Raw genomic sequence first — 20,680 nt, 5'->3', positions numbered from 1 at the left:
TCCTGGGTGATAAGCCCAGATGTTCATGCACCGGGCCAGAGGCCACCTGCTCCCGCCAGTGTGGTCCCCTGCCAGTGCAGGCCGTTACTCCTCAGGGAGGGCCCCTGACTGCCGGGCGGAGCCAGCCCTGGGACCAGGGCCCCAGCGTGGCCTCCCCCAGCCCCGGGCCCGGAGCAGCCTGTCTCCCCGACTGGGCAGGCCTGGGGGCCTCCCCTGCTCTGATGCTTCCGGCTCCCCAGGGCTCAGCAGGCCCAGCACAGGCCAGCAGGGAGGCTGGCATGCTGTCCAGACCACAGGGCCTTGGGCTCCCTGAGGGTGGCGTGGGGGTGCCAAGACCTGAGCGGGGTAGTCACACTCAGGCATTCCTGGAGCCTGTCCTAGGTCCACCCGTGGCATCCCTGCAGGGCATGGCCAGAGGCAGGGGCTGCTGCCCCATTTCACAGAGAGAGAGACTGAGGCTCGGGGCCATCTCCCTTAGGTGCTGTACCTCCTGCTCCCAGCGATGACCCTGGGCAAAGAGGAGGCGGCGGCCCGAGTGCAGCCCTGGAGGGACCCTCTCTGTGGGGCTGGTTTGGGGGTCCAGCGCTGTGGGCTGAGGGCAGATCCCCCCGCCCCTTCCCTGTCCAGGAGTCCCTCCCTTCACAGCGCCCACCGCCAGGGGGGGCATGAAGCCCCTGGCAGGGGCACAGACGCCAGGAGTGGGCCATGAGCCCTGTAGGGCGGCCCCTGTGACAGAACCAGGCCCAGGTGTCCCAGGAGGGCTCCACGTTCCCCCGGAACGGTCTGACTTCCCCCAGCATGCTCACCAGGGCGTGGGGAAGAGCCCAGGTGCCTTTAGGTCACTGCAGATGGGGTCGTACCTGCCGGGGTGTCCAGTGATGGGGGGCTCCCTCCGGCCCTCCCAGCCCTGAGTGCCCTGGGTCCCTGGGCTGCAGGGCATCGGGCGAGGCTGCCCTGTGGGGAGTTGCTCCCTGCAACCCCAGGGCCTCCATGGCCCACCTCAATGCCTGATCGAGGGTCTGCAGTGCCAAGTCTGTGACCCAGGTAGGAAAGCTGACCCCGGCCCCCAGATCCTGCTACTGCCCCACCCCCAGCATGTGGAGGACCAGGTGCTGCCCCCGGCCCTGCCCTGCCTCCCGGGGATCTTCCCTGCCGGGAGCCTTACGCCCGTGTCCACACCTGGCTGACCCCCAGTGGAGGCCAGAGCTTCCAAATGAAGAAAGGGAGCAGAACACGACTACAGTTTAGAGAAATCCCTTCCAAATGTGATGCTCACATAAGGCCACATTCAGGCCCGTCCGGTCCAGTCCCAGCCCCGGGAGGGACGTGCCCACAGGTCCGTCCTCCGGATGAGCGCCTTGGGGCGCCAGGAAGGGCTAGTGGCTGCCTCCTCACAGGGCTGGCTCAGTGCTTGGGCGGCTGAGGAGCGAGGCCTCCTGCAGCTGACGGGGAGGTGTGTGTGAGGGGTCTGCAAAGCCCCCTGAGCAGCGGCCCCTCTCTCTGCTGGGTGGAGCCTGAAGCGAGCTCAGGAGGGGTCCCACCAGCTCCGCTCGCCTCCACGCTCGGGCCCGGGGGCGCTGAAGCTCCCAGCAGGCACGGCCCGAGGTATCTCAGGCGCCTGCGTCCCGGACCCGTTGATCAGCAGGTCGGCCCCTCGCAGTGAACTCGGTTGCAGTGTCCTCCACAGCCTCTGCAGTGACACCCGGCAGGGCCTGCAGAGCCTGGAGAGCCACGTCCGCTTCTGCTGGACACGCTCAGCTCCAGCCCGGCTCCAGCCCCCAGGTGTCCCGGGGACCCAGTTTGTATGGGAGGAGTTGTGTCTCTCTTCCCAGCTTAGCAGGCAGGGCTGTAGACTAAGGACTCAAGACCATCAGAGGCCTGGGAGCGTCTACCCACCCCCGCAGCATCACCTCCAGCTGCGGGGACAGGTGTTAATACCTGGAGGGAGAACCTCTCTTTGGCGGGTCTTCCTGTGAAACAGAGACACACATGAGGAGGAACCAGACAGAGATGTGGGGCCTCTCCCCAGGAGACTGAGCTTTTCAGAGACAGGCCAGGCCAAAGCGGACAGGGCTTCTTGCTGGCCTAACCCCCAGGGGCCCAGGACACACGAAGAGATATAGGGGCAAACCTGCCCACCTCCTCAGTTGCCAGACCCTGGTCCCTAACTCCAATTTGACTGTCAGGCACAGACAGGGGGTCAGCACTTCAGAGAGGAGGTTCCCCCCACCCCTCAAGGAGCAGGTGCCACAGAATTGGGGTGAGAAGGGACACTGGCCACTGCCCGGCCGGTCTGCTCAGAGCCTGGAACCCGAGACCTCTCTGCACCTTGGGGGACTTCGGGTGAGGACACAGCAAGGATTTGCTGACACACCCTGAGATGGTCGCCGACCTCTCTAATTTGGATATCTTTGCTGAGTACCTGCTCCCTTTTGGGTGTGCATGGGGCTTCCCAAAGGCCAGAGCTGGGTCTACACAGGCCGGATGTTGGTGTCCAGCTGGGACCTGGTGCAGACGAGGAGCCCAGAGTAGGGCAGATAAGAGAAGAAGGGAATAAATGAACGAGCCAGTAAAGGAAGGAAGGACACTTAGGCTCTTGGTGGGGACACAGCCTTGACAACGGGGCTTCTAACCCTTTATCCCAGTGTCTCTCCCAGCTGTTTGCAGCCTGCCCTGTGCCCCCACTGCTCCCTCAGGGAGGAAGAGGGCTCCCCATCCTGTCCCCCTACCATTGAGAGATCTCATGACACGGTGGCTCTGGCTCTGTGGGAGGTCCACATCCCTAAGGGGCAAGGAATGCTGGAGACACTCTTGGGGTCTGCTTCCTCTAGACTTGAGGGATAGAGCGTGGAGGGTCTCTGGGCTGTCACTCCTCGGGACCTGAGCCCTGACAGGACCACAGGCTTTGCTCACCAGGTAGCCTTCTGTTTTCATGCATTGCCAGTATATTATGACAAGTCCCACAAGAACGACGGGGATGATAACCATGAGATAAATGCTCCAGGAGGAACAGGTCACGTGATGTTGTGCTCCTGGTCCCAGGCTTTGCCTCCCACTTGAAAGGGTTGCCGCACTTTGGAGACAGGAGAGGCGGGATGTGGAACAGCACACGTGGCACCGGGATGCCTGATGCTCACAGAGATCCCGGAGGTACCTCGGCCTCGGGGGCTGCACGGCTGGGTTTGGGAACTGTGGCATTTTCCGCTTGTTTCTCCGTCCCTACTGGGCAAACGGCTCCCTGCTGCTACTAGCTTCTGCATGGCCTGCCCTTTCTGCCTTCAATACCCAGAAACTGAAGTCCTTCTCTTTTTGGCATAGTAACTTGGTTTTGGAGCCTGGACCTTCAGCCACTCCCAGACCCGTCACCCTCCCAGGCCCAAGGGCAGGCTAAGGAGGCAGCAGCACCCCCTTGGGTCTCAGTTTTCCCCCTCTCTCTTGGGAGGCCCTGTGGAATACCGTGTGGTATCAAGAGGGGGACTCCCCCTTCCCCAAACCCAGGGCAGGCTGATTGCTGCCCCTTCATTCTCCAGCCTTGTCCAGGGCCTGGAGCCGTCTGTGGGTCCTGGGGAGTGAGGCCGAGTGCCAGGAACCGCAGTCCCTTGGAGCGGGGCAGGCCATGGCCAGGTGGGACCCCGCGGTCCGAGTTGCCTTGCTCCACCCCTCAGCCTCTGTGCCAAGGGCCCTCATCGGTAAGATTGGGTGATACTGAAAGGTGTCAGAGGGCTGTCGCGAGGAAAAAACAAGACAAATCGGCAAGGCACCTAGTACACTGCTGTTATCCCTTTCGGGTCCCTTTCACCCAAAGTTTGGGGGTTAAAGGCAGGTATTAGCTGGCATGAAATTGACAGTATTTTATGATTAAAGCCAACACGAACGTGTAACTGAGAAAACGCTGCATTCTCATGGATTTTCAAGATGAAACAAGACCACGGGAAAAGCTAAGCCCTCGGACTCCTCCACCAGATGGGACCCCCGCCGGAACTCCGGGACCCCCACCGCTCCGTCGCTTACCACCCCGCACTCCACGACTGACCCCGCCCCCGGCCGGGCGCTGCACTCTGCGCAGGCGCACCTCCAAGCTCCGCCCACTATCAGCGGCGCCATTGGCTGACGGGCTCATGCATATACAAAACGAGTGCCCGGGAGCCTATTCTGCTTACAGGCAGCTGCGGTAGGCGGGACCGGGGCCGGGGCCGGGGCGGAGGGGGCGGGCCGGGGCGGTGGGGCGTGTCCGAGGCGGAGCCGGGCCGCGCGTCGTACTGAAGGCTGAGCGGACTGCTGGAGAGCGGGCTTACTGCTGGGGTCCGGGGTGGCAGTCGCCATGAGCACGGTGGACCTTGCCCGCGTGGGCGCGTGTGTCCTGAAGCACGCGGTGACCGGGGAGGTGAGGCTGGACGGGCTCAGGGTGGTGGTGAGCCCCGGCACCTGGCAGCGGCATCCGAGGCTGGCGCTGGGGCACAGCGCGGAGCTGGGGGCGCAGGCTGGGCGCGCAGGCTGGGCGCGCAGGCTGGGCGTGCGCGGCGTTGGCCGGGGGCACGGGGCGCGGGAGCGGGGCCGGGGGTGAGGACGTGCGCACGGGCGGTGGTCCGACGGCGCCTCTCACCCGCCCCGGCGCAGGCCGTGGAGCTGCGGAGCCTGTGGCAGGAGCAGGCGTGCGTGGTGGCCGGCTTGCGGCGCTTTGGCTGCATGGTGTGTCGCTGGATCGCCCGGGACCTCAGCAGCCTGAAGGGGCTCCTGGACCAGCACGGCGTGCGCCTGGTGGGCGTGGGGCCCGAGGCCCTGGGCCTGCAGGAGTTCCTGGACGGTGGCTACTTCGCGGGAGGTGCCTGCACTCCCCCCCCCCCTCCCCCCGCGGCCCCCCCCCCAATGCCCCGCCCCCCCCGCGCCCCCCCCCCCCACCCCTCCCTCCCCTCCCCCTTTCCCTCCCCTCCCCCTTTCCCTCCCCTCCCCTCCCCTCCCCTGCCTTCTCCGGCTGTGGCCTCTACCCGCCTGCCCCAGACATGATGTTCTTCCCACTGTGGAGGGCTCAGTGGTGACTCTGGCCTGCAATCCAGGGCAAAGGTTTTTACTGGGTCAGTTGCCAGCTCCTCGCCTCCCCAGGAGCCAGATCCTGAGCTTCTCCAGATGCTTTCCCCAAGGAGTATCTGGGATCAGAGCCCAGGCTCCGCTGCCTCCCAACCCCACCCTGCTGGACCCCTCCCCTCACAGAGCCCTGGGCCCAGTGGCAGAGTCCAGACAAGTCCTGCTTCTCCCTTTCCACCTGTACCTCTGGGCCTTTGCCTCTCCTCTAACAATGGGGACAGTCAGCCCTGCTCTGCCCCTCCTGGTCCTTGGTGGGCGAGCTGGGTACCAAGGGTGGACAGAAGGCCAGATGCCGGAGGGTGGGCCAGGGGGGCAGGTGGGCCTGGGGCACCCACCTGTGGCCTCTACTTTTCAGAGCTCTACCTGGATGAGAGCAAGCAGTTTTACAAGGAGCTGGGCTTCAAGCGGTGAGCTGGGGGCTCGGGGCTTCACCGCTCCCTTCTTCCTCTTCTCCCCTCCCTCTCTCCCTGGCCAAGCCGGCTCTGGGGCCATCCACTGCTCCAGCCAGCCCTGCTGGGCTCTCTTTTGGGTGCCGAGTGTCTATTATGGGCTGTAGGTTAGGCTTCTCACCCAGGGCCTCCCCACAACTGGCTGCAGAGGGCACCTGGGCCTAGTGCCCCAGTCAGGGGCCACCCTAGCCACCTCGGGTGCATCTGTCACCGGCTGGCTGCCTCCTCTGATTGGCAGTGCCAGCTGAGCCTGCACCCCCGGGCTCACCCAGTCCACACTCCCCACACCCTCTGTGGGGCCCCAGGCCTGCCAGCCCACCGGCTGGCTGCCTCCTCTGACTGGCAGTGCCAGCTGAGCCGGCACCCCCGGGCTCACCCAGTCCACACTCCCCACACCCTCTGTGGGGCCCCAGGCCTGCCAGCCCACAGGCTGGCTGCCCCGTGCCTCCTGAGCCCCCGGTGAGATGGGGCGGGGCCTGCTTGTGGGAACTGGTCTGTGCAGAGACTGGGGGCAGGCGCTGGGCTGTCTTTGGTGAAGAGGCAGAGCCTGGACAAGCCAGCCGTGTCTCGGCAGGTACAACAACTTGAGCGTCCTGCCGGCCTCCCTGGGGAAGCCTGTTCGTGATGTAGCCGCCAAGGTTTGTGACGGCCAAGGTCGTGTGGGACTCAGGTGCAGGGCCTTCTGTCTAGGACTGACCTGGGCCTGCTCCCCTCCCCCCAGGCCAAGGCTGTCGGCATCCAGGGCAATCTCTCCGGGGACCTGCTGCAGAGCGGAGGGCTGCTGGTGGTCGCCAGAGGTGGGCCAGGGGCGGGGCATCAGGGGCCACCGCAGGGTCACGGGGTCGGGGGTGCAGGGCCACGTACTCAGGTGGGAAGGTCTTGATGAACTCGACCCTGCCCTCACCCTCCCTCCCTCCGGCTTACTGATCTCAGCACAGTTACCCCCTTAGTGGAGTGGCCCAGCTCTGAGTGTCATCCTAACTGGGTGGGGTGTGGCCAGAACAGCTCACTCATCTCAGTAACCAGGTGGGGTAGTGGCCACACAGGGGCACCCTGACGACGCCCCCCCCCGCCCGCCGGCTGCAGGTGGAGACAAAGTGCTGCTACACTTCGTCCAGAAGTCTCCAGGTGACTACGCCCCCCAGGAGAGCATCTTGCAGGCCCTGGGCATCTCTGCGGAGGTCTGTACCAGTGAGCCGCCCGAGGTGAGCCCAGGTCTGGGGCGGGCGCTGCGCCAAGAATGCCGCCCCCCGCTCCCCCCCCCCCACCAACCCCTGGGTTGAGCACTCGCTGTGGCCAGGTGCTGAGCCAGACCTTGTTGGCTTTAGGTGATTCTGGGCTCACAGCAGCCCCAGGATGTCACTGCCACCCCACTTTGCGGTGACGGGCCAGGGGCAGGGTGGCCAGATGGGCAGGCACAGCAGGGCCCTCTCCAGGGGACAGGGGGCTGGTCAGGGGCTGCAAGGCAGAGGAGGGGCCCGTCCTCTCAGCCTGGGAGCGCTGGGGTTTGTCCCAGGTGACCGTTGCCCACGTTAGTTTAGCCTGGTGCTGGTGGTCTACCTCCTGTGCCCCGAATGGAGGGGACTGTCCAGCACACTCCTCCTTCTGCTTGGGCCACAGACCCCTGGAGGGTGGGATCCGCTGCTCTTGGCCCCGGGGAGTGTGGCCAGGCTGACGGGGCCTCTGCTGGCTCCGCAGTGTGATGAGGCGTGCTCAAGGTGAAGGCCCCGGGCCTCCAAGGATGTGAGCGGCGTCTCCTGCCCTGGGCACACTGGGAGCTGGATGTGAACAAATTCCAGAATCTCTGGGCTGGGGCTCAACTCTGCCTGGTCTGCAGGCAGCGATGAGCATTAAACTGCACTTTCTGGACAGTGTTTCTTCATTGCCTCTGAATCTTGCGTCCTTGGCAGCCCTGGCCACCCCGGCCTTCATCGCTCTTGGCTTCATGCAGGCCAGCGGGGCGGTCATGCCTCCCGAGGCGGCACCTTCCCTGCTAGCAGAGTCGCTTTCCCTGGTGGGTTGTTGTTGGTGGACGCGCCCCTGCAGCCTCCCTGGAGACCTCAGGCCTTTGGCACATGTGGGTCAGGGGTCTGAGAACAGGTCCAGGGTGTGGGAGACAAGGGTGGGATGGGCTCCGTCTGATAGTGAGGAAACTCCCCAAGCTCCAGGCGGGAGCCTGGCCCGGAGGGGTGGGAGCTGACTGGGTTTCCAGGGAGGAGATGGTTTCCATTCCACCTGCTGGAGTCTGGGGGACAGTCGGGGACTTTTAGGGAAAGGGCTGCTCTGCCAGCAGGCCCTTTACTCACGTGAGACTTGTCATGTGCGCCCCGCTGGGGGTGGGGGGTAGCCTGGGGGGGGGATGTCCGGTTCCCCCGATGCCCCTGTCACGAGGCGGGGAGGTGACAAGCACCTCAAACCTAACAGGTCTAGAGCAGAACTCCTGTCCTGCCCCGTCAGGAGCTCTCTTGTCTGAGTTCAGATGACTTTCTCAGCACCCTCCATGCCCCTGGTCCAGGCCTGGACAACCACAGTGGCCTTCTAGCTGGCGTCCCAGCGTCCCCAGCCCCCAGCAGAGCCTCTCTGTGGTCATTTAAAAACTCAGGGCAGGTGACAAGGTTTAACCGCTCACTGGCTTCCAGTTACCCAAAACCCCAAATCCAGATTCTGGGCTGCAGCTCAGATCCCCCCGCCCCTCTCCTGGAACTCAGCTTCTTCCTGGGTCAGGATCCCCTCTCCCTACCTGAACTGTGATCCCCGAGGGCGGGCATTTGGGGGCATCGTGGTCATTGCTGTGCCCCCAGCAGAGAGACCCTGGGGAAATTGTCAGGAGCGCCCTGCCATTTCCTCACTTGGCCACCAGCAGTCAGCGGCAGGTGCAGCGGGAGAATGGGCCCCCTGTCACGGCGCTGCTCAGGCCCTGGGGGATGGAAGGCTTCAGTGGTGTCCATGCCATCCCCAAGGTCAGGGCCCGGGGTCTTGGGTCACAGGACCCCAGAGGCACTGTGGACTAAGGAGCCTTGCTGTGGTGTCCACACTCTCTAAACCCCAGGGGAGGGGAGCGCTGGACCCTGGGGACATGGGGCTGCCCTCAGAAGGTTTCGCTGGTCTAGCCCAATGGGAAAGGCAACCTCGCTGGGTGGCAGCTGGAGGCCCCTGGAACCAGGCAGGAACCAGGCGGGGGGCCCCCTGGAGCGCCCTGCCATTTCCTCACTTGGCCACCAGCAGTCAGCGGCAGGTGCAGCGGGAGAGTGGGGCACTTTCTCAGGTATGTCACCCCGACGGCCGGCCCTGGGCCCTGCTACACAGACAAGGCAGCCGACTGCTTTAAAGCCTTTACTTAGCTCAAGTCTGAAGCTCGTGGACGTCTGAGGAGGACGCGCTTTGGCGAGCGGGCAGAAGACTGATAACCGTGTCTACAGGGCTGCGGTGGGCGGTGTGGATGCTCGCGGGCGGGCGCGGAGGGGCTCAGGGCCGGGTGCGGAGGCCGGGTGCGGCATGGGTGGGTCGGCTGCGGGTGGGTCGGCCGCCAGGAGCGGGGCGCACGCCGGGTCCTTGCTGGCAGCGCCGTCTCCGCGCGGACGGGGCATCTCGGGTCGGCGGGTGGGCGTGGGCCGCGCAGCTCGGCTTGGCCTTGGCTACCAGACATGGCATCGCACCTTCGGGTGCATAGGGGAGCCCCGCGCGCAGTGGAATGCGTCTGCGAAGGCGGCCAGGTTCTGCAGCGAGCCCAGCACCCTGCGGGTGGACGGAGGAGCCTGAGACAGCGCCGGCCCGGGCGCGGGGCTCAGGGGCACGGGGGCCACTTGCCTGTACTTCAGGGGGCTGTGGACGTCGGTCTTGATGGACTGGATGGCGAACTCGGGCCGGTAGGACCCGCACCACACCTGTGGGTGCATGAGGGGCATGTCTGCGGGACTTGGAGGAGGGGCAGGGGGATGGGGTGCAGGGGCAAGGAGGACCAGAGGGGATGCTACGGGGGCACCGTGGGCCTGGGGAGGCAGGCGCCCCTAGGGCTGTGGCACGGAGGGAGTGCGGCCTGGTTCCTCTCTGGGCACAAAGGAGTCCCGTCAGGACCCCCGCTGCTCCTTCTTGGGTGGGGGGAGGGAAGCCAGCGGGTCACCCCTCTCCCTCCACAGCTACGTCTGAATCTTCCCCGGCTCCAACGCCGCCACCATCCTTTCCCTCCAGGAAGCCTTCCTGGCCCACTAGTTCTGGTTCTGCCTGGCTTGCCCGCCAGGGTGTCCCTGGAGGCATGCGTCAGTGGGGGCCCGCCAAGGGTGCAAGTGGGGGAGCCGGTTTCCAGCCAGTGGGGCAGGGGACCGACCCCCACCTGTGCATAGCTGATGAAGAACAGCTGCTTGTCGGTCAGCTGCAGTCCTGGCAGCAGCTGGTCCTTGCCGCCTTCCGCCACCCACTTCAGGTAAGCCTGCAGGCACCAAGCGGGTGCTGGGCCAGGGCCTGCCCTCCTGGGGGCAGCACCGGGCTGGCCAGGACTCCAGGGTCCTTGCATTGGGGCGGAAGGGAGGTCTGGCTTCCGGGCCTCCTCTGGTGGGGGTCCTGCCCCTGCAGCGTGGGGCCTCTGAGAACCCCAGGGACCATCGGTAGGAGCCCACTGCCTGGGCAGCCCGCCACATGAATGAGCGCCTGACGGCCAGTGCCCAAGGCTGCTGGTGCAGGGCTGTCGCTGAGGCTGGCGGGCGTTCAGTGACTGTCACTGCCTTACTTGGCAGTGGGCAGTGGTCTCCCCAGAGCGCGGAGGCCTCAGTTAAGGTTGGGGTAAAGTGTGGGCCTGCCTGCCTGTGGCCGGCAGGCTCCCCCAGGGCTCTGCTGCCTCCCTGTCAGATGAAGGGTCCCGGGATCTGCCTGGGCTTGGGAAGGGGTCAGTCCCTGCTGCGCTGAGGGGCCGTCCCTGCCTGGACCTGGTCGCTCCCCGCCCCACCTCCTCGGGGGCCCTGCTTGGACGCACCTTGTAGGCCTGCCGCACCCCCCCATTGTCTGCGATGTTTTCCCCGAGGGTACTGAAGCCATTCACCTGCAGGCGGGAGACAGGATGGCGGGGGTGCCCAGGCTCCCCAGCTCCGCCCTCCCCCAGGCCAGGGCTGCGGTGTGTCCGGGTGGTGGCTGCTCACGTTCTGGTCGTCGGCCAGGTCCCAGGAGTAGTTACCATACTGGTAGACCATGCACTCCGACTGCTTGCGGAAGTGCTGGGCCGAGAAGTTACTCCACCAGTCCATCATGTTCCCGTTCTTGTCGAAGTTCCGGCCTGGATGGGGGCGGGGGGCTGCCCACGAGGCCCGGCCTGTGCAGCGCCAGCCTCTCCCCCACGTCCTCCCGGGAACCCCAGTGTCTAGAGCTCACGTGAGCAGAGAATGGGCCCCCTGTCACGGGGCTGCTCAGGCCCTGGGGGATGGAAGGCTTCAGTGGTGTCCATGCCATCCCCAAGGTCAGGGCCCGGGGTCTTGGGTCACAGGACCCCAGAGGCACTGTGGACTAAGGAGCCTTGCTGTGGTGTCCACACTCTCTAAACCCCAGGGGAGGGGAGCGCTGGACCCTGGGGACATGGGGCTGCCCTCAGAAGGTTTCGCTGGTCTAGCCCAATGGGAAAGGCAACCTCGCTGGGTGGCAGCTGGAGGCCCCTGGAACCAGGCAGGAACCAGGCGGGGGGCCCCCGCGCAGCGGTGGGAGGGGTGTGTTTGTGACTGGAGGTGCGGCTCTGCCCTCCAGGCAGCCCCGTACCGTTGTCATCAAAGCCGTGGGTGATCTCGTGCCCAATCACCATCCCGATGCCCCCAAAGTTCAAGGCCTGGGGCTGCTCCTTGCTGAAGAAAGGAGGCTGGAGGATCCCGGCAGGAAACACTGTGCGAGGAGGCGGCGGGGGGCGGAGTGAGCTGTGGGCGAGCACACCTGTGCGCCAGGCTCGGGGTGGGTGCACCTCGGCGTCCTGGCATTTAACCTCACGGCCGGGAGGTGAAGGTTATGATCCCCTGCCGCATTTTACAGAGCAGAAAACGTAGGCTCTGAAGGCAAGACGGCAGGGCTTATGGGGCGTGGGGTGAACATACCAATCTGGTTTCGGTTTGGGGAGTAGAACGCATTCACCGCAGCGGCCCCGGTGATCCAGCTGTGATAGACAAGTGGGTCATTCAGAGCCCAGGTCTCCTGGGCCTGCCCTCCAGGTCCCCCTACTCAGCTGGCCAGAGCCCACCCTGACCCATGCACAGCGGTCATGCCACGAGGCCAGCACGGCCAACGGCCAGGGCAGGGTCTAGGCCAGTCCAAAGCCCTGGCTTCTCCCTGGGACCCCAGAAGCAGAGGGCGGGTGCAGGGGGGCTCTGAGTCAGACCCACCGCCCTCCCCCGCTGGCCCATGTGCCCCCCTTCCCTGTGCCGTCCCCACTCACAGGTTTCGGTCCACCTTCTCCCGAAGCTTCCTGAGGCTCCGCTGGGCGCCAGCCTTGAGATTCTGCAGTCCGTTCTCAAAGTACAGGTGCTCCGAGAAGTTCAGCTACAGGAGACGGGTGGGCATGCGTGCGGGGTCCTCGAGGGGCCCGGGGGTAAGGGAGGTCCAGGGTGGCTGGGGACTGGCCTCAGGACTCGCCAGGCAGTCCCAAATGTGGCCCACAGGCTCTGCCTGCAGTGGACTAGGGGCCAAGCCTGGCTCTGTGCACTTACCGGGCAAGATCCAAGTCCCTCCCAGCCATGGTTTCCCCACCTGTAATGGGAGGTGATGCCAGAGCCCCAGCACGCGGCCAGGTGGCTGAGCTACGGACGGATCCACCCCCGGTAGCTGAGGGCCCAAGGTCCTCGGGAGCTGGCTCAGGGGCGGGTTGGGTTGGGGCCAGGGGACAGGTGGGGCTGTGTGGGTGGCACGCACATCGGAATACTCCTCGTCCAGGTGTTTGTTCCCCTCCTCCAGGATGTAGTCGGGATACCCAACCTGCTCCTGGATGCTCATGGCCTAGGGAGGAGATGGGGGCCGGTCCCTGCCCAACCCACTGTGGGCATCCTGGCTTTGCCCCCGCCGTGTGGGTAAGGGGCTAAGGGACTCGCCCTCCTTGCAGGCTGTGGGGAGGCTAATGGGGACAGAACGTGGAAGGGCTCGACCAGAGACCGACCTTCGCACCCGGCCGCCAGCCAGGGGTCTGGGGTCGGGCCGGGCAGAGCTGCTTGGCTGCTGTCACACCAGCCCAGAGGGGTCCTGCCCCCTGGGGCCGTGGCCTCCCCTGCACATTGCTGGGGGGTCTCGCCTCTGCCCGCAGCCCCTTCCTGAGCCCCCCACCCCCAGGCTCACTGCCCTCATCTCTGAAGAAGGGGTGGCGACGATTACCCTGTACCCCTCGCACCGGGGCCACCCTCTCCCAGCCTCCTGCCCACCTTCTCCTGGGCCGCCTTCTGGGATGACTCATCCATCCAGCTCAGCTCGTCCAGGGTCTCCATGAACACTGCCCGCAGCTGGTCGATGAGCTCTCTGACCTGGCGGGGGCGCGTGACCCTGGTGCCCAGCTGATCGGCATTGGGGTCTCTGCAGGGGGCCGCTCCGAACGTGGTGGGGGGTTGGGGGCAGAATCTGACCCCCTGGGACAGGGTCCCCACGGCAGCACTCTGTCCTGGGTGGGCCTAGGGCCTGCCAGGCCCTGGACCCACACCTCGTACAACTTGCCCCCTTCCCAGGCAGGCCCTCAGGGCTGGGGGTCGGGGCCAATAGCTGTTGGGGGCCAGAGGCCTGGGGCGGGCAAGGCTTCCCCGCATCCCGCTGTGTGATGGGGCGCCGGGCAAACACGTGCTCCCCGGTACCGCTGAGCACACAGGCGCTGCTGGGGCGAGAGGTGCCACGGGCTGGTGTCCCCTGGCCCAGGGCGGGGTCGCCGGGCACGCACCATGTTCTTGCTGTCCCTGGGGAAGGCCTCCTTGACGTAGAGTGAGCCCACGGCGCTCTCCATGTTACTGTTGACGTAGCTGACGCACTCCCGCCAGCGCACCTCCTGTGCCGACGTGCCGTACAGCGCCTGGCACGTTTCATTTCACCACGTTTACCAACGTCTGCTTCCCTGGTCTCGGCCCCAGCGTGCCCAGGGGCCAGTGGGGGACATTGGTGAACTCAGACACCCCCTTTGAACACCACCCCTGGTGTGGGAGGACCGGGTGTGCAGTTTGGAAGGCTGGGCTCCCGGCCCAGCCCGACCCCGGGGTGCGGGTGCCTTGCCCGGCCCCGAGTTCCTCCTTGGCCCCTGTCCCTGCCACCCTGGCCTGGCTGTCTGGCCGACTCTGCTCTCAAGGACTCCAGCCCTACCCCAAAGCACAGGCTGGCGTTGACCTTGGGGGCCTTGTCTAGCTCAGCCGTGAGCCGCCAGCTGTCTGGGCCCTGGTTTTCCCGTCTCCAAAATGACGATGAGAATGCCTGCCCATCTGTCCCTGGGGGGACACAGGGCACAAGATGGAAATGTGCCCCCCGTCAGATTTCTGGCCCCCAATCATGGCCCCCTCGGAACTCTGCCCAGCATCTGGCCACACGCTCCGGGGCTGTGGGGTTTCCTGCCTCTTAGCAAGTCAGTGTGACTCATTCCCTGTCCTCTGAGCTCTGGGATTCAGCTCCCTTCTCCACGCTTGGCTCGTGGCGTCCTCAGCCCAAGACGGCAAAGCAGGAGGTCTGATTGCCACAACGGCTTCTGCCCCCATCTCCCCGATCGGGGCCGGACCCCTGCGTCCACTCGGCCTGTGCCCCCGCAGCAGCCAGAATGACCACACCCGGCGGGACATCGGACTGTGGTTCCCGCTCTTAACACCCCAGTGGCTCTCAGAGCACGTGGAATCCGCATGCTGCTCTGGCCCATGGTTGCCTTCCCCTCCTCCCCGACCTCATCTCCCACCTTCCCCCATGTGACCCCGGGGTCCCTGCCCCAGGACCTCTGCACTAGCTGTTTCTGCTCCTGGGAATCTGGCTTGGGTCGTTCGTGCCTTGAGGTCTCCATGGTCACTTTCACAGAGAGACTCTCCCTGCCCTCACCCCCTCCCCTCACATCCTACTTGCTGGTCTTGAAAGAGCAGATTGTGCTTTGTCGATGGCTTATTAGGCTGCCCCAAGAGGGCGTGTCTCATGAGCCTGGATCGCAGCTCTGATCCCAGGGTGGACCTTGGTGCTTGGCCCACAGCAGGTGGTCAGTGTTAACAAGGAAACAGGCCAGGCTCGGTGCAGGGGCAGGGCATCGCTCACCTTGCGGTAGTTTGCGCGTGCATCCTTGAATCTCTGGCTCAGGCTGCTGATGCGGTCCAGGACCAGGCGCCAGACCAGGTAGTTCTGCATGGTCCTGGGGCAGGAGGCAGAGGGCAGCGGATAGAACAGGTGTGCGCTGTTTGCCCAGGGAGAGGGTGTGGTTTATGGGCCCTTGGACAGCAGGCTCCACACCAAACAGAGACTTCAGGGTGGTGGAAAAAATCTCCAAGACGACCCACAGATACATCCTGCCTGCCCCTGGATGACTCAAGGAGGGGTTCGCATCTCTAACGTAAGGTTCCACTGCCCACAAACATTTGACCCCGTCATGTCCCTCGCGCCTCAGAGTAATGCTTTATGGGGTTCTCTCCTGAGAGGAGGAGCTGTTGGGGATGAGGAGAGAGCAGGGGAAAGATGCTGACACCTCTTGGGACCTTCCTTGAGCCTCACCTGGATGAGTAGACATCGATGATGTCTTCAAGATTCTGGAGGTAGGGGATGCCATAGACCACCACTTCCTCATCTGGCAGCAGCTCGATTTTGACAGAGGATAGCACAGATTGTATGAAGAGAGTCCAGTTAAATCCCTGGAGAAGGAGGGAGTGAGGAGAAAGAGGGAGAGATGGAGAGGTAGACACAGTTCTTGGGCATCCAAGAAACCCAGCCCCCTCTAAAGAATATTCAAAAAATAAGAGAGAAGGTGCAGGTAATCAGAATCAGGAAAAAGGTGGGTGACATTACTACAGAGCCTACAAACAGTGAAAAGAGATTATGGCAATATATTGGAAAATCCAAGTGTAATGGAAGAATTCCTGGAAAAACACAACTCAGCAAAAAATGAAAGGAGATAGAAAATATAAATAGTTTCGTATGTAAGAAACTGGATTATTTAATTTAAAATATTTCCACATAGAAATTTCCAGACTCATCTGGCTTTTCCAGTGAATACTATCTGACATTTAAGGAAGATATACCACTAATCTTAAACTTTCCAGAGAAGGAAAAAAGAGAAAACTCTTTCAACTTGATTTATGAGACCAAGAATAACCTTAATACCAAAATAAGGACATTAAAAGAAAAGAAAACAATAAGCCAGTCTCATTTATGATAATTGATACAAAAATTCTAAGCAAAATATTAGCAATCGGAATTCATCCGTACCTATATAAAATGGATAATGCAACACAGCCAAATTAGATTTACTCAAGGAATACAAGTGTGGTGTAACATTTGAAAATCAATATAATTCACTATGGTAACAATACAGAAGGAAAATCACATGGTAATTTCAATAGATGCAGATAAGTCATATTAAAATTGACTATTCATGAAAAAGATTCAGCAAATCGAAATAGAAGTTCTGTAATCTAATAAAAGGATCTGTACAACAGCAACAGTGGCAACAAACAAAACCCCACAAAATTCTACAGCAAACAAAATTAAATGAAAGCTTGCAAAATGTTGCAAAGCTTTTCTTCTGAGATCAGGAGGGAAACAAGATATCATGACTTCAGCCTTATGCTGAAAGTCCTAGCCAGTTCAATAAGACAAGAAAAAAATTAAATCAATAAGGATTGAAAAGGGAAGACATAAAACTTATTTTTTACAAAGGACATGATTGTGTGTCTATAAAATATTAAAGGATAAACTGTTAGAACTACTACATGCTTTGAGTAAAATTGCTGTATACAAAGTATTGCTGTATCCTAGCAACAAACAATGAGAGAAATTGCAAAATGATACCATTTACAATAATATTAAAAAACCAAGCACCTAGGAACCAATGTAATGAAAGATATGTAAGGCCTTGAAGTAGAAAACTATAAAACTTATTGAGAGAAATGAAAGAAAACATAAATATATGGAAGTAACTATATGGAAGTTTCATGGATCAGAAGACTCAACCTTGGAAAGATGTGGCTCTTCCCCAAATTGGTGCTTAGATTTCAAGCAATCCCGGTCAAAATCTCAGCAGCATTTTGTGTGTGTGTGTGTGTGTGTGTAATTGACTAGCTGACTCTGAGTCTTGTAAGAAAATGCAAAAGATCAAGAATAATTGATTTGAAGAACAAAGTTGGTAGACATCAAAACTTACCACAAAGCTATAGCAATGGAGGCGGTAGGTTCCGGCACGTGAATAGACAGAGAGACCATTGGAACAGAGGAGAGTTCAGAAATACACACACAGGTACAAACGCACAGACCCAGACATGCACACGGCACAAGCGTGCAAAAAGGCACTCGGTCTTTAATCAAGTTGGCACACAGCGCAATGGCTGATGGGGGAGTCTTCTCAGTAAATGGTGCTAGGTCATCTGGAGCCACAAGGAGCAGATGAAACAATTCCTTCTCACTGTACCTAAAAATCAACTCAGGGTAGACCGTCGACCTAAACAACCTTGGCGGGCAAAGATTTCTTAAGCAGAACACAATGAACGCTAGCCATAGAGACAGGATCCATCCGTCTTTGGATAAATTGGACTATTTTAAGCCCTCCTTTAAAAAAAAGAACCAGTATGAACGTGTAACAGTAGGCTGCCCACTGGAAAGGACATTTACTACACAGACACTGACCAAGGGGTCACATCCAATGTATTCAGAGAACTAAAAGTCAGTGAGAAGAAGGCAGATATCCCAGTAGTGCAGATGGGCAAGAGACCTGAGCAGACACTTCACAAAAGGGGGCCACTGCTGGCCAGTCAGTGTGAAGTAGTGCTCAGGGAAAGTCAAATCCAACCCAGATGAAATTCCGCAACACGTCCATCTGCAACACATCCCTAGATGGGCTAAGACGGAAGGAACGAGCACCGCCAAGCACTGGAGGGGGTGTTTCACACACTCCTGTTGGGGAGTGTACATCTGTATGATGATTTTCGAATGACCTGTGTCCTAAGACCTGGCCACTTCATCCCTATGGACACCTGACAGAAATGCTCGCGCGTGTGTGCCAAAAGACGTGCATGGGAATGAGCGTAGCCACATCGCTCAGAAAAGGCCAGAACTGGAACAGCCAGAGGCCCAGCAAGAGTAGAACGGGAGCACAGCTGTTGTGTGTTCTTAGGATCGATCGCACGGGGATCAGGGTGACTGAGAGGCCGCCGCTGCCCCAGCGAGAGGTGTGACGATGGTGAGAAGTCGTCTCACCTACAGAACGTAGGAGAGAGCAGCCTGGCGCACGCGTGTGGTGGAGGCCGGCTGGTGGCTGCTTTGGGGAGGAGGGCAGGGAGGGGGCTGTGTGGATGGGCTCATGTGTGGCAATTCGAAGCTCTGTGAACGCATTAGAGTCCAGACACCCTGAGCCCTGCGTTCCTGCACACGGCCACCCCTGCTCCGGGGCGTCTCCGCGGCACCTTCTGGCCATCTGCGTCCCCCCTTCCTCTCACGTCCCATGTTTGGTCCATTTGCAGGTCCTGCTGTTCTCCCTTCCAAATGAATCCACGAGCCACGCCTCTCAGCCCTTCCGCTGCCGCTGTCCCAGGCCGCCACCTGGTCCCGCCTAGGCTGTGCTGCAGCCTCCTGACCCGTCTCCCTGCTTCTGGCCCTCAGTCCCTTCCCTGTGTCCTCAGCAGCCAGGTTCTCTTCGCTATGAGTCAAGTCCTGTGCTTTGAAAGGACTTTCAAAGCCGGTGCTTTCAAAATGGCCCCAGAGGCCCGACACGGCCCACCCTCCCTCCCCGGCCTCAGCTCGGCCCCAGCCGCCCTGCAGCCCCAGCCTCAGGACCTTGGCGCTCACTCGCTGTTCCTCTGTGCCCGCCTTGCCTGCCCTCCGACACACTCTGCAGGCCACATCTCTTTCCCCCACCCAAGCCCTGGGCGGGGGGCTGCCTGCTTCGTTTATGGATGGAGTCAGTGCCAGAGCACGGCTGGCCCCTCCAAGTGCCCGCCTGGGAGGGGGCGAGCTGGCGGGCGGTGCGGGGTGGTGTCACGGCAGGCCAGCGCTGGGAGCCGGGAAGGAAGCGTGGGGGACGACGGGGCCTTCTGGGGCGCCAGGTGCGGGATCCCCGGGCAGGGTCCCCCCGAGTTCTCCCGTCTTGTTCTGTGGCTCCAGACAGGTGTTCTGGTCACAGGAAGGACGTTCAGGCCCTGCCCCTGCCGGCGGGCTCCGTCCCCAGCTGCGCCGTCTCCCCTGACCTGGGCCTCGGTCGCCGCAGTCAGCTGGCGGTGGCTAGAGCCACGTCCGGACCCTCCTTCCACAGGAGGAGGCCCCTCTGACGGCTCAGGACAGGCTGAGTGAGTGCGGGGCCTTGGGGGGTGCAGGGCTGAGCTCCCCCTTCCCGGGCCTGGCCAGCGGGAGGGGAGGGTCCGCGGGTCCGGCCGTGGGGCCCTCTGTCAGGGCAGAGCTGCACTGGGGCCCCGAGCCGGGCCTGGGGACAGGAAGCCCCGGGCGGGGGGCCTGCCCGATGCGGGCGGCCGAGTCAGCAGCCCCTCGCAGGCCGCTCTCCCGCTCGGAAGACCTGGGACGCCGCAGCTGGCACCTCACAGGCGGGTGGCCCCGCGTCCCCAGGCAGCCAGCTGACACCTGCCGTCCTTGTGTGGACGTGTCCCTGTTTGGGTGACCGGTCCCGTGGGCCCTGCTTGGGGTGGGTGTACTTGAGGCTTAGGGGAGAGCGGCGGGGCGGGTACGGCTGGGGCTCACCTTCAGACCGAACTCTTTCTGGAGCTGTTCCAGGTCCATCCTGTGGTACAGGGCGGTGACATCGTGCCGCTCCTCCTGTGGGGCCGTGGCCTGCAGCGGGGCGGGTGGTCACAGGGGCGGGGCGGCTGGCCTGATCCCCCCAACCCCGTCCGCCCCCGGTCCGCAGCCTCACATTGGCCAGCTGCGTCTCCAGCTCCAGCACCTGGGCCATGTCCTCCCGCACCAGGTCGCTGTTCTGGGGGAGGTTCATGTCCGCCCGAAGCATCGTGGCCACCGATGTCATGAACTGCAGGTAGGCTTCCCGTACCTGAGCCAAAGGGTGCAGGACACCATCTGGCAGCCTCGGGCACCTTGGCCCCCACGGAGCTCTCTGTGGGGGTGGGGTGGGCATATGCCACAAAGCAGCCCTCGGGATGCTCAACGGCTTGGGGGTTCCAGACAGCCCACGCCTCCCAGACCAGGGGCCCTCGGCGCTGGGACTCATGCTGCTGGCAAGCCGGCGGGTGGGAGGCTGTGAGCCCCGTGGGTGGATGGCGCCTGCTCCCCACACCTGCTGGATGGGCTGCTCGCCGACCCACAGCCAGACGCTTAGTGCCGGGCTCCCTGCTGCCTCCCTTCTGTGTGTGACCCCGTGCCCGAGCAGCTCGCACGGGACCGGAGACCTATTCCAGCGGACTGCACGCCTGCATGTAAAGTGCGGGGCACACAGTAGGTGCTAGTAAAGGCCCAGAGCCATCGGGCGCCAGGGTTCGGGTGGGCTGCCCTAGCCAGGCTCGCTTAGGCCGGGCGTCAGGAGCTGGGTCCTGAGGCTGTGTGTCCCTCCTGGACCCACCTTCTTGGGGCCTGTCTTGGGGGGGGGGTTCCTCATTTGCAGGCAGGGACCACAGAGGCCACGCCAGTTACTTGGCATCAGGCTGGGCTGATGCCGCCAGGCCGGTCTTGGCCAGCAGCTGCCGGGTCTGATCCGTGGCTGCCAGGCGTGAGCCCTTCCAGGGGCCCCAGTCCCTGCTGCTCTGAGCTGGGCTCCTTGGGCTGTTCTCCCAGCCCCACTGCCCACTCCACGGCTCCTTCTTTTGGCCACGCTTGTCTTTTCTCTTGGCTGGACCCTCCCGGCCTAGCTCACAGCCCACCTCCTCCACGAGGCCCCCCACACTGCTTCCAGGCCGTGGGCCATGTCACCTCCTGTCTTTCAGTCTGCTCCCCGGCCTTCCCCCCCAACTCCCCCCTCCACACCCCCCGGCCCTGTCCCGCGCGCCTTGCTGCTGTTCGGTTCCCCATCTCTCTTCTCCCGGGTGCAGGAGGAG

At 62.3% G+C, this 20,680-nt stretch overlaps 2 protein-coding genes across 3 annotated transcripts in view; one reads left to right on the top strand and one right to left on the bottom strand.

The window, feature by feature from the left end:
* Nucleotides 1-4,235: 4,235 nt before the first annotated feature.
* PRXL2B (peroxiredoxin like 2B) lies at nt 4,236-7,402 on the top strand. Of its 2 annotated transcripts, XM_027110447.1 has the most exons (7): nt 4,236-4,384; nt 4,618-4,822; nt 5,438-5,489; nt 6,106-6,169; nt 6,253-6,328; nt 6,618-6,736; nt 7,230-7,402. In XM_027110447.1, exons 1-7 carry the CDS (start codon nt 4,322-4,324, stop codon nt 7,251-7,253), a joined length of 603 nt encoding a protein of 200 aa, XP_026966248.1. In that variant the 5' UTR covers nt 4,236-4,321; the 3' UTR covers nt 7,254-7,402. The 2 variants fall into 2 exon arrangements, with proteins under 2 accessions (XP_026966248.1, XP_026966249.1); XM_027110448.1 differs by lacking the exon at nt 6,106-6,169 and having other exon boundaries at nt 4,249-4,384.
* Nucleotides 7,403-9,112: 1,710 nt separating this feature from the next.
* MMEL1 (membrane metalloendopeptidase like 1) overlaps nt 9,113-20,680 on the bottom strand; it is a 30,528-nt gene continuing 18,960 nt past the window's right edge. Inside the window, exons 9-23 of the mRNA XM_027110739.1 lie at nt 19,549-19,683; nt 19,377-19,466; nt 15,192-15,328; nt 14,742-14,835; nt 13,408-13,536; nt 12,905-13,003; nt 12,405-12,488; nt 11,932-12,035; nt 11,594-11,652; nt 11,268-11,387; nt 10,661-10,794; nt 10,498-10,563; nt 9,862-9,957; nt 9,339-9,415; nt 9,113-9,266 (exon numbers count right to left, since the gene is read on the bottom strand). Of these exons, the coding sequence (XP_026966540.1) occupies nt 9,167-9,266; nt 9,339-9,415; nt 9,862-9,957; nt 10,498-10,563; nt 10,661-10,794; nt 11,268-11,387; nt 11,594-11,652; nt 11,932-12,035; nt 12,405-12,488; nt 12,905-13,003; nt 13,408-13,536; nt 14,742-14,835; nt 15,192-15,328; nt 19,377-19,466; nt 19,549-19,683 (1,524 nt within the window). The 3' untranslated portion in view covers nt 9,113-9,166. The remainder of the gene's footprint in view (nt 9,267-9,338; nt 9,416-9,861; nt 9,958-10,497; nt 10,564-10,660; nt 10,795-11,267; nt 11,388-11,593; nt 11,653-11,931; nt 12,036-12,404; nt 12,489-12,904; nt 13,004-13,407; nt 13,537-14,741; nt 14,836-15,191; nt 15,329-19,376; nt 19,467-19,548; nt 19,684-20,680) is intronic.

The sequence above is a fragment of the Aethalodelphis obliquidens genome, unplaced genomic scaffold, assembly GCF_003676395.1.
Source record: "Aethalodelphis obliquidens isolate GAN/ISIS:26980383/991018 unplaced genomic scaffold, ASM367639v1 scaffold9, whole genome shotgun sequence".
Classification (NCBI taxonomy): domain Eukaryota; kingdom Metazoa; phylum Chordata; class Mammalia; order Artiodactyla; family Delphinidae; genus Aethalodelphis; species Aethalodelphis obliquidens.
The sequence above is the reverse complement of the archived record's forward strand: the minus strand, read 5'-3'. Positions and strand labels throughout refer to the sequence as shown.